Raw genomic sequence first — 12318 nt, forward strand, 5'->3', positions numbered from 1 at the left:
TGGCAAACTGCTGTTTGGGAAGCTTCCTAGGGGCCCCTCCAGTGTCAGGGGATGGTTGGTGGAAAGGAGTCTGCGGACTCCCACAGAGCAGCTCACGCACCTTCCTCATCAGCGTCCTGCTCCTCCTCCTGCCCGTCGGGGACGACCAGCTGGTCCCGCTCTAGGTCCTCGGTGTCCTGGTTCTCTGGGCTCTCCAGCAAGGCTGCTGGCGCCCGCGGGGTGTGACCCACCGCCTCCGCTTCCCCAGTGCCTCTTCCGCCTGCAGGCCTGTCTTCATCGGCCGCCTGCTCTGGGCCCGGCGGTGCTGGCGGCAGTCCCGGCCCGTCCCTCCGAAGAGCCTCCTCACCGACGGCCTGAATCTCGTTGGTCTCCTCTGTGCACAGAACACCGTTCACTTCAACCTCACCAGCATTTACTTTCATTGGAACAAAAACACAACCCCTCATACCACTCAGTTTCTGGAGCCTTCCCAGGGCTGTGGCTAGGGGAGCAACTGGGTCATTTATACTCTGTGACTCCGTAAAGACTCCAGGTGCCACTCAACCTGCAGCTCATCTTCAGACCCATGAGGAAGAGAGAAGTGCTTCAGGGAAAAAATTTGGACTCAGTTATCCTGATTACAGGGACAACAACAAGCTGAGGTTATCTGATGGCAATAACGGGGACAAGTACTTGGGAGTGGGCTGTGCCGGCCGCCACGGAGTCATTCCACAGGGACACAGCAACCCCTGGTTCCCAGTGACAGCTGCCCAGAACTCAGCCATCTCCCTGTAATCCCACAGTCCCGCTGATGTCCTCAATAAAACACGGCCTGGGCCTCTCTTTACACAGCTGCCAAAGAACAAGGCACTTGGTTTACAGGGACGAGAGGTAAGAGAGGGAGGCGCCAATTCCAGGTGCCCACAGAGACTGTCACCTTCCTCCTGCAGCCCAAACCCAGCTCACCAACTGCCTCCAGCAGGGACACTCTGTCCTGAGGCCCCGTGCACAAATATTGGACACGAGCTGTCATCACATGGCTTTGCAGAGGGCTTCCGTGTATAATTACCAAGCTTCACTCACCTTTCTCACCTCGTCTCCTCAAATCCAAAGCCCCCTCAGAACTGGGGGCTGGTGTCTGGGGCTCGCCATCGCTGGGCACGTTTCCTTTCACTGGTGGCACCTCTGCCTGGGGCAGGTCGACTTCCTGTGGCCTGGGCTGAGGCTCGTCGGGGGCTCGGAGCTGAAACAGGAGCACAGGATGGCCAGGGGGCTCCGTGACCTTAACCTCACAACAATCCCAAGCAAGGAGTGGATGTCCTTCTGACAGTCAACACACTGAAACCTTGAGAAATGCTATGATATACACCGATCGTGCTCTACCAGCTGGCATAAATCCAAGCTCTGAGGTTAAGATCTCCCAGAAAGTATTTTCAATACTGTATTAACAAGTAGGCAGAAGATCAATAAGGACAAGGAAGACCCGAACACTATAAACCAACCACACCAGAATGACTTCTATAGAACACTGGCCTGACAAGAGCAAATCACATTCTTCAAATGCACATGGAACATTCTCAGGGAGAAACATACTTAGGCAATGAAACAATCCTCAACAAATTTGAAATGATAGGAGAACATGCTTTGTATGATGTCAATCACAATGGAATGCAATTATCAACGACGATAAAATTAGAGAAACTCACAAATATGTAGAAATGAGACAACACACTCCTGAATAACCAGTGGATCAAAGAAAAAACAATAAATGCAAATAAGAGAGAAAAATGAAAACAAATACATAACATACCACACTTAAGGGACGCTGCTAAAGCAGTGCTTGGAGGGAAATTTACAGGCCTATATTAAGGAAAAAAAATAGATCTCAAAACAGTAATCTAATCTTCTACCTTAAAATACTGGAAAAAGAAGAGCAAACTAAACCTAAAACAAGGAAGGACATAATAAAGGTCAGAGCAGGAATTAAGAAATATAGAATAGAAAAACAACAGAAAACATGCATGAAATCAAAGTGAATTCTTTGAAAAGAACAAAATTGACAAGCCTTTAGCTAGATTAAACAAGAAAAAGAGAAAACTCAAATTACTAAAATCAAAAATAAAATAAATGCAAATAAAATATTAGACCTTATGCAAAAATATTAGAAAGGAACACTGTGAACAACTGCATGTCAACTTTGAGGACTTAGATGACATCAGACAAGTTCCTAGAACAATACAAACTACCGAAACTGACTCAAGAAGTAGGAAATGTGAGTGGACTTACAACAAGACATTGAACTAGTAATTTTAAAATGTCCTCCAAAGAAAAGCCCAAGCCCAGATGACTTCACTAGTGAATTCTAGCAAACATTTAAAGTACCAATACCAGCTCTTCACAAACTCCTCCAAAAAATGAGAGAAAGGAATACTCCCCAACTCATTCTATGAAACAAATATTACCTGATGCCAAAACCAAAGACAAGAAAACTACAGACCAGTATCTCTTAAGAATACAGACACCAAAATCCTTAACAAAATACTGGCAAAATCAAATCTAGCAACATATAAAAGGATTATATACCATGACCAAGTGGGATAAATCCCATGAATGTAAGGTTAAACATACAAAAATCATTCAGTGTAATATATCAACATAAAGGACAAAAGAACACATGATCATCTTAATAGATGCAAAAAAAAAATTGACAAAAATCCAATGCCTCTTCTGGATAAAAACACTCAACCAATTAAGAACAGAAGGGAACTTATTCAGCTTGATAAACTCCATCTATGAAAACACACAGCTAACATCAGACTTAATGATAAAAACCAAATGGTTTCTCTCCATGATCAAGAACAGGGATGTCTGCCCTTCCACCTCTGTTTAGCACTGCCCTAGCCAGGGCAACTAGGCAATAAAAAGAAATAAAAGGCATGCAGACTGGGAAGGAAAATGTACAACTATCTCTCTTTTTTGGTGACATAATATTGTACACAGAAAATCCAAAGGAATCACACACCAACAAATAATATTAGAATAAAGAAGTTCAGCAAGGCTGCAATACAATATATATATACCAATATAGAACAGTGAATTGTATTCCTATACACTAGCAATGAGTAAGACAATAAAATTTAAACAATTCTATTTATGATAGCATAAAAGATACAAATAAACTGAACAAAAAGAAGTGCAAGACTTCTGTAAACTACAAAACATTGTTTGAAAGAGATTTTTACACTTGATCTTAGCCAAAAGGTTGAGAAGCAATGTTTGAAAGAGATTTTTAAAGGACTTAATTAAATGGAAAAACATCCCACATTCATAGAACAAAAGATGTCCTTTGTTGTTAAGATGGCAATACTTCCAAGCTGATCTACAGAGTCACTGTAATCTCAGTCAAAATCTCATCCAACTTTGTTGAAGAAATTGACAAGCAGATCCTAAAATTCATATGGAAAGTCAACCAACAAAGAGGAGTCAAAATAGTCTTTAAAAAGAACAATGTTGGATGATTCATCACTTCCTGACTTCAAAGCTTACTACAAAGCTACAGTAATCATGGTGGTATGGTATTGACATAGGGGACAAACAGACCAATGGAACAGAACTGAGAGTCCACAAATAAACCCTCATATTTACAGTAAATTGATTCTCAACAAAGGCGCCATGGCAATTCGGTGGAAGAAAGAATTGTTTTTTCAAAAAAGGTGCCAAGAGACAACTGGATATTGACACGCAAAAGAATAAATTTGGACCCCTACCTCACACCATATACATAAAATTAACTCAAAATGGATCACAGGACTAAATGTAGGAGCTAAGAACTATAAAACTCTTAGAAGACATTATAAATCTTCATGACCTTGGGATAGGAAGCAACAGAATAACAAACTGGACTTCGTCAAAACTAAAAACTTTTATATTTCAATGAACATCATGAAGAAAGTGAAAAAATAACTCATATAACGGGAAAAAATATTTGCAAGTCATATAGCTGATATCTCTCTATATATACATATATATGTGTGTGTGCATATATATATATATATATATATATATATATGCATACGTGTGTGTATGTATATACATACATAAAGAACTCCTACAACTCAATTATAAAAGAACTCAATCAGAGGCATCTGGATGGCTCAGTCAGTTGAGCATCCGACTTCAGCTCATGTCATGATCTCATGGTTTGTGAGTTCGAGTCCCACATTGGGCTAGCTGCTATCAGCACAGAGCCCACTTCAGATCCTCTGTTCCCCTCTCTCCCTGCCTCTCTCCTGCTTGGTGTGTGTCTGTCTCTCTCTCAATAATAATAATAATAATAATAATAATAATAATAATAAAACATTAAAAAAACTCAATTAAAAAATGGGCAAAGGATCTGAATAGACATTTCTCCAAGAAAGATATACAAATGGCCAATAAAACACAAGAAAAGATGCTCAATGTTAGTTATTATGGAAATGCAAATACAAACCACAATGAGATAGGACTCCACACCCGCAGGGATGGCTATAATGACAACAACAGATAATAACCAGAGTTGGCAAGGATGTGGAGAAATTGGAACCCTCAAATTGCTGGTGAAAATGTAAAAGAGTGTGATTGTTTTTTGAAAACAGTCTGGCAGTTTCTCATTAAACACTGAGTTACCATATGACCCAGCAATTCCACTCCTGGGTATATACCTAAGAGAAATGAAAACTTAGGTCCACACAAAAATGTCTACATGAATGTTCACAGCAGCATTATTCATAATAAGCCAAAAACTAGAAATAACCCAAATCCCCATCAATTGACAAATGAATCAACAAAGTGTGGTGCACACACACGATATTATTCAGCCATAAACAGCAATGAAGTATTCATACATGCAAACACATGGACGAACCTTGAAAGCATTATGCTAAGTGAAAGGATGTAGACACAAATGGCCACATATTATATGATTCTACTGACATGAAATGTCCATATAAGGCAAATCTATAGAAACAGAAAGTAGGTAGATTAATGGTTTTCTAGGGATGAGATGGGAGAGCTAACAATTATGGGTTTATTTGGGGGTAATGAAAATGTTCTAAAATTTACTGTAATGGTTGCACAACTTTTGAATATACTAAAAACCAATGAATTGTGACTGTTACATGGGTGAATGTATGGAATGAAAATTACCTCTCAATAAAACGGTTATATTTAAAACTAACAAGCGAAGATTTCCTGAAGGCTTCGAGCAGCAGCTTCGTGGGCCAAATTTCACGCACCCTGCCAACATGGGCTCCCGGCCCCCCTACTGACCAGCTGGCACAGAGGCCACAGTATTTAACCATCTCCATGAGCCTCAGGGCCTTCAAAACAGAACAACAGCAACTCTCTCCCAGGGTGGCTGTGGAGTCACCCTGGTAAAGTCACCCTGGTAAAGCCCTGAGCACGGGGTCGGGTCAGAGCCTGGCATACCCGGTCAGAGTCCCAGCGTCCAGAGACAAGGCTGGTATGTCTCAGGGAACCAAACCTACCAGGGACGGCAAAGGTAAGAGCAAATCAGACAGCAGATAAGGGAAGTGAATGTCTGAACTGAGGGGAGGAAAGCCTTCTGGAAATTCTGGACAGAACAAAAACGAGGATTACCTGCTGGCCTTGGTCCTTTTTTTCATTCAGGTCCCTGGAAGCGACAGCTTCATTTCCCTTTTTGGTGACTTCTTCTATTCGCTCCTCACACTGCTCCTTCACCTCTTTCATCTGATTGATGCACTGGCTCCTTTGGTGAAAGAAAGCAAAAAAAAAAAAAAAAGACAAATATTTAGGGATGTGTCTATACACCAAGTGTTTCCTGCCATGACCATGGAATCCACTGTGTCAATAAGAGACAGAGCTCATCGTTTTCCTGCTTCCAGCTCTGTATCTCAAGAGCATACGTAAGGCAGGGCAACATGTGTGTTTCACTTATTAAGTGGCAAGAAAACTAGTTGACTGAAACTCACTAAAAATTTGTCACACTGTTCTAAAACAAGTGAATTTTATTGGTTAGAAAAAAAAGTATTTTAAAAAATACAATCTGTGTTGTGGCGCCTGGGTGGCTCAGCTGGTTGAGTGTCTGACTCTTGATTTCAGTTCAGGTCATGATCCCAGGGTTGTGGAATCAAGTCCTACATTGGGCTCCATGTTGAGTGTGGGGCCTACTTGGGATATTCTCATTCTCTCTCTCTCTCTGCCCCTCTCCCTGACTCATGCTTTCTCTAAAATAAGTTAAAATTAAAAATATATATACAACCTGAGATATAGTAAGAAATACATACATTTGGTCTTGTCCCCAGCTATTAGCTCAGAGCACCTAAAAGTCCTTAATTTCCTGAGTAATAGGAGAGTCTTCTGTTAGTCAAAGGGAGTCTCTCTGGACCAGACCTCAGATTATGCTAATTCGCTGGCTCATGAAGCCTTAGGATGGGGGCTGGTGGCCAGAGGAAACAATCCCATGATTATAGGGTTGGACTTTCAGCCCCACCCCCATCCTCCAGGGAATGGGGAAAGTAGAGATGGAGTTCAACCATGCGACCAATGATTTAATCAATTGTGCCTATGTAATAAAACCTCCAACAAAATCTCTGGGTGATGAGGCTTGGCAAGCTTCCCAGCTGGTGAACATACCAATGTACTAGAAAGGTAGCACCGAATTCCACTAGGAAAGTAGCTGTCTCCCCCACAAATGCCCTAAAACCAAGTCTCTACCATATAACTTGTTCCTGAGTTACATCCTTTATAATAAAACTGCAGTTGTACGTACAGCACATGCTTGAGGAGTTCTGTGAATCATTCTAGAGAATCATCAACCCTGAGCAGTACAGGAAGCAGAGTTCAGGCGGCCTGGGGACACTCAGAACTTGTGGGTGTCATGTGAAGAGGGGAGAGTCTTGGGACCAAAGCCCGTTGTAACCTGTGGGGTTTGTGCTAACTCTGGACAGTGTCAAAATCCAACTGGACTTCTGCTTCCGGAAAGATGGAATAGATGTATTTTTCCCTAGTCCTCCCATTAAGCACAACTAAAAACCCTGGGCATTGTATTTAAAACAAACATAAGAGGACTGAACAGTAGAGAGAAGAAGGCAGACTGGCCAGAGACCTCGGATCCACAGAACACCATGGTGGTGTCACTGGAGAGCACGTGGGAAGCCTGTGTTTCCACCCACACCTGACAGGAATGCATCCTCTCCCCATGGGGTGATGTCAGAGGGTGTCCGTGAAGAGTCCAAGCCTTCTTGTGTGAGTCCCAGGCAGCAGGAAGAAATGAAGAGGAAAGGGAAAGGAGAGGAGGGTGTGGTGGACTGTCCTCACCTTCAGAAGCCTTCCTACAGTCCCACGCTACCACTACCTTTCCCCACTGGCCAGAATGTAGTCACTGGGCCATACTTAACTGAAAGGAGGGTTAGGAATGCAGAATTACATTGGGGGATAAAAAAATAACAGATTTAGAGAAGCAATGGCCAGTCTTTTCCATAGGCAGTTTCAAAAATATTTTGAGCCACAAAATATTAATGATTGCATTCAGTCCCAAGTTGAGAACATATTCAATTATATACTATTATATTAACTTAAAAGGGTTAGAATTGGAGACACCGGCATGAATTCATGCTTGGTTTAATATGAATACAGCTGGAAACATACAGAAACATTTATCAATGTCTGCATATAACCCAGGTTAGTACACACACACACAGGTCTCTCTACTCTGTAGCTGATAGGGCCCAGAAACACCACCACCCCAGCAGCAACAAACACACCCAGTCCCCAGATCTTGGCTTCTTAGCACCACTCTCCAACTAAAAAGCAACCAGGAGCTCCTCAGAGAAATGGTTGATTGAGTGATTCTAGGATACACAGAAGATGAGTCTGGAGCGTCTTCTGGTGCCAGAATGTCACGGAGTGCTCAAAAAGGGGGCGGGGCACACTGCTGGGAGTATGATCAAAACTGGAACAATGTGGGGCGCCTGGGTGGCGCAGTCGGTTAAGCGTCCGACTTCAACCAGGTCATGATCTCGCGGTCCGTGAGTTCGAGCCCCGCGTCAGGCTCTGGGCTGATGGCTCAGAGCCTGGAGCCTGTTTCCGATTCTGTGTCTCCCTCCCTCTCTGCCCCTCTCCCGTTCATGCTCTGTCTCTCTCTGTCCCGAAAATAAACATTGAAAAAAAAAAATTAAAAAAAAAAAAAAACTGGAACAATGTGAGCAAAAAATAAAATAGTAGTGGATTATAACCCAAGGTATAAAATAGATATTCCTAAGTCCACACTGATATAAATAATTAGATATGTAAGAAGAAGGGCCAGATCTCCTGTGCAGGAAAATTTCAAATAGCTTATGTAGACACCCTGCCCTTAGGGGAAATGGAGCGTAACACCCCAATCTTCAAGTGTAGGCTATGCACACTGACTTCCTAAGACGGCAGCACAGAGGGCGAAGTAACAGTAAGTTTACGGTGAAGAAGCCTGATAGACCCCACGACGGTAAGGTAAAGATTAACAAGAGTGACAAGCCCTATGGACAGTAAGTCCCCTTGATACCAGGCTGATGGAAGCAGCACTTTACTTCGGTGGCCTTCCCCTGGAAATGTGTTGCCCCAGTTTAACCATGAGAAAAACACCAGATAAAGCCCACTGGAAATTGTTCTACAAAATACCTGACCAGTATTCCTATCAATATTATAAAAAGTAAGTCTGAGAAACTGTCATAGGCAAGAGGACTCTAAGGAAACATGGTGAATAAATGTTAATGGGGGATCCTGGAAAAGAAAAAGGACATCAGGGATAAACTGAGGAAACGTGGATGAAGTATGAACCTTAGTTAATAATAATGTATCCACACTGGCTAATTAATTGTGACAAGTACACCACATCCATGTAGGAGTGTTAACAATACAGAAAATGGCTCTGCGGTTTACAGGAACTCTCTGTGGCAACAATGTAAGCCTAAAACTGTTCCAAAATTGAAGATTTATTTTTAAAAAATAAAAATAAAAATGAACTGAGCTGGAGGACACCCACCCAGCTGGTGTCAGAGAGTTGTTGTTGGAACATATAATCTAATTCAGACTGAGCCCCTATTTAGCTAAGACATTCTGAAGCATCACAGTTAGCTTTCTGCATAGGATTTATTTTCAGAGTAACTTGTGTGTCAGGGTTGAAAAGTGATGGGAGAATTACCCACTTGTACAAATAAGGAAGCTGGGAGGTGATCTGAAAGTCTGACACTGACCAGAGCCAGATGACAGAAAGTGACAAGACTGAACCCAGAAGGGACTTGGGGTTTCCTGGCTCTGTGCCAGACCTCTATGACACGGCCACCTCTTCTGAGTCACAGGCCTTTCGGAGCCAGGTATGGGTGCACTTAGCCTGGAACTCCTGTAATGTGCCCTTCAGTTCAAAGGACTGAGTGGCTCTCAATGACCCACAGGGAGAGAAGGGCATCAATGAAAGCCAGACTTCCTGACCTTGGACAGCTTACAGAACAAGAGAAGGCTTGTTGAAAAATTCATTTAAATAAAATTCTTACAAACACATGAGTCCCTGGTGGTAGACCAGCAGCTTCAACACAGAGAACAAAAAGAGATATCTCTGTCCTCAAAGTACTAACCATTCCAATTCACTGTTATCAGACGTTATCCCAGAAGCAAGTGAACAGGTGCACAGCCATTCCTGAGCCTTTAAAAACCTACCAATGGGAAACAATGTACTGTTTTCACCTGCTCTCAGCCCTGCCAAAATCAAGTACAAAGAGCCTCTCTCTCCCAGCCTTGTGGATGAAGGTCAGCTTTCCACATTCCAGCTCAACAGCATTAAGGGAACAACCTCAGATTGAAGCTCCAATTCTAAGTCGCAGGTCATATGGACTGTGACAGTGTTACTTCCTGAAGGCCTCGGGTAAGCTTGCTCTTCCACGCATGTGGTGAACATTCAGTCATTAACTAGAGCTAAAAGGAGAGAGACACAGGACTCGACCACCAGTGATTATTGTTAACGGGTGGAGTCGCTGTAAATGGAATGTACACGGTACAGGGATCTATCAAGGCAGGTCACCCGATCATCCAGGGCACTGATCATCCGACTAGTGCTGTTGCATTCCAGCAGTAGCTTTTGCAAACTATTTCCTCATGGCGTGGAGATGAGATCACAAGCAGTTCATGTGAGAAAGCAACCCTAAGTGCTCTGGGGAGAGAGCCTGCAAAGCAGTGTGTGGATCAATACAGTGATCGCTTAGTGATGTCTGCCACAGGTGCAGGCGTGAGAAGTGGGGATGCGGGCCGCCTCTGATCCTAAAGAAAGAATATTAACTTGTGCATCAGGAACCCTGGCCTTGCTGTCAGCTTTTTCACTGCCAGGACTGCCTTCTATAAAAGGTTTAGGCCAGACAGGGTGTCTTCACAGGGGGTGAAGGTATGCTTCAGGTGTCCCACGAACTGAATGCACAACTTTGAATATATGGCTCACAAGGTGCCCGTAACTTTTTATCAGATTCTCAGAATGGGTCTGTATTTCAAAGAAATTAAGAGTAACTCATTCTAGCTTCCAGCATTCCACAAACGTCATCCCCACGAAACCTGCTGTATCTGGGACAAGGCTCTGGGCACAACCACTGCAATATATGAGGTCAGCTAGAAAGAGCTGCAATCTAGCTTCCGACCTCCTAAGAGAAAAAAAGTGAGGCCAACACACACAGCCATTGTGCTCACTGTCTGCTCCTCCATGGGGAGCAGAGCTGCCCTCCCCATTCCCCGGGCCTGGCTGATTTCTGATTTCCGGCTGGGCCAACCTCATCTGGGTCAACATTTATCAAGTGAGGCCATTAATGGCTTATCCTATTTCAATCAATGGATGGAAAATGTGCATTAGGGTATCTTTTAAGGATGAATAATAAGACTGGGGCAGTCTTCACTTCTGTCTGAATGCATCTTGTTGATTACTAGCCTAACTCAGGGTTTCTCTGCTGAGCACTACTAGTGTTTGGGGCCAGAAAAAAGATGCTGTTGTGGGGCCCACCCTGTGCATCATAGGATGCTCAGCATCAGGTCCTCGGACATTGCCAAAGGTCTCCTGGGAGCAGAATTGCCATCTAAAATTAAGAACCACTGGCCTAGCTGAGTAAGTTTCCATACGTGTATTTTTTAATGTGTATTTATTTTCAGAGAGGGAGAAAGAGAAAGAGAGAGAGAGAGAGAGAGAGAGAGAGAGAGAATCTCAAGCAGGCTTTGCACCATCAGCACAAAGCCCAATTCAGGGCTCAATCCCATGAACCATGAGATTGTGACCTGAGCTGAAATCGAGAGTCAGATGCTTAACTGACTGAGCCACCCAGGCAACTCATATGCATATTTTCGAATTATGTTTCCTTTGTATTGACTGTTGGTGCAGGTCCTCTGAATATTTATGTAGTTGGGGCTTCCTGGTTTTAGTTTAGTTGGTTTTAGTTTAGTTTAGTTGGTTTTAAAGTGATCAGGAAAAAATTGCTTTGGGGGGGGGCAATCTTTCGGAAGGACTTCAGAATCCTAAAGAGCGCAGTGGTGTGAAGAACCTTATTCAGAAGGCAACTTGGCAATTTATAAAACACTAAACCTACAGGTGAGTCCTTTTTAGAAGGAAATAATCCAAAATAATAATTTTTTAAAGTTATACGTATTGATGTCAAGCTTGTTATAACAACCAAAACTTAGAAGTAACCTAAATATCCAAACAGGCAAATCGTGAATTAAATTTGGTGCCCCCACATCATAGAATATTAACCAGCCATTTTTAACGATACAACATTTTGGAGCAGTACAGACTTTTATTTATACCTAATGCAAGTAAGTGGAAAAAATGATTTTAAAATGCTACTGGTGACTACAATTACATGAAAAATTTGTATGACCTCGAACACGGACTAGGGAGAAGTCAGCAAATGGAAGAGAGGACCAGGCTCCTAGGTGGCTGGTTGCCTGTGAATCCCAGACCCCCTGTACTGGAATTATTCTGCCTTTATTGGGAAAAAATACACAGACTACAACTTACTCTCCAGTCTCTAAGTTGGTTTATACTATCCTACTATGGGGTCTAGCTAACTTTCTAGAAGTTGATCATTTTGTTGTGATCATAAAAATACTCTGAGAAGTAAAAGTGTAGGGTTTTTGTACGCAATGGAAGTCATCTGCTTAAAACAGACTGTCATAACTGGAGACAGGACAGACAGCATGGGGGCTGTGGTGACTAATACCGTACTGTACGCCTGGAACTTGCCGAGAGTGAAGATTGTAAGTGTTCTCACCACACACACACACACACACACACACACACACAGAAGGATGAGGAAT

At 42.8% G+C, this 12318-nt stretch overlaps 1 protein-coding gene across 2 annotated transcripts in view; it reads right to left on the reverse strand.

Moving 5' to 3' along the window:
• GOLM1 (golgi membrane protein 1) overlaps nt 1-12318 on the reverse strand; it is a 56866-nt gene that overhangs the window by 10389 nt on the left and 34159 nt on the right. For both annotated transcript variants that reach the window (XM_047103006.1, XM_047103011.1), the window contains exons 6-8: nt 5617-5746; nt 1063-1222; nt 101-373 (exon numbers count right to left, since the gene is read on the reverse strand). In XM_047103006.1, the coding sequence (XP_046958962.1) occupies nt 101-373; nt 1063-1222; nt 5617-5746 (563 nt within the window). The remainder of the gene's footprint in view (nt 1-100; nt 374-1062; nt 1223-5616; nt 5747-12318) is intronic.

The sequence above is a fragment of the Lynx rufus genome, unplaced genomic scaffold (genome assembly GCF_022079265.1).
Source record: "Lynx rufus isolate CCGP_SWC_20201006 ecotype Redwood Valley unplaced genomic scaffold, mLynRuf1.p SCAF_10, whole genome shotgun sequence".
Taxonomy (NCBI): domain Eukaryota; kingdom Metazoa; phylum Chordata; class Mammalia; order Carnivora; family Felidae; genus Lynx; species Lynx rufus.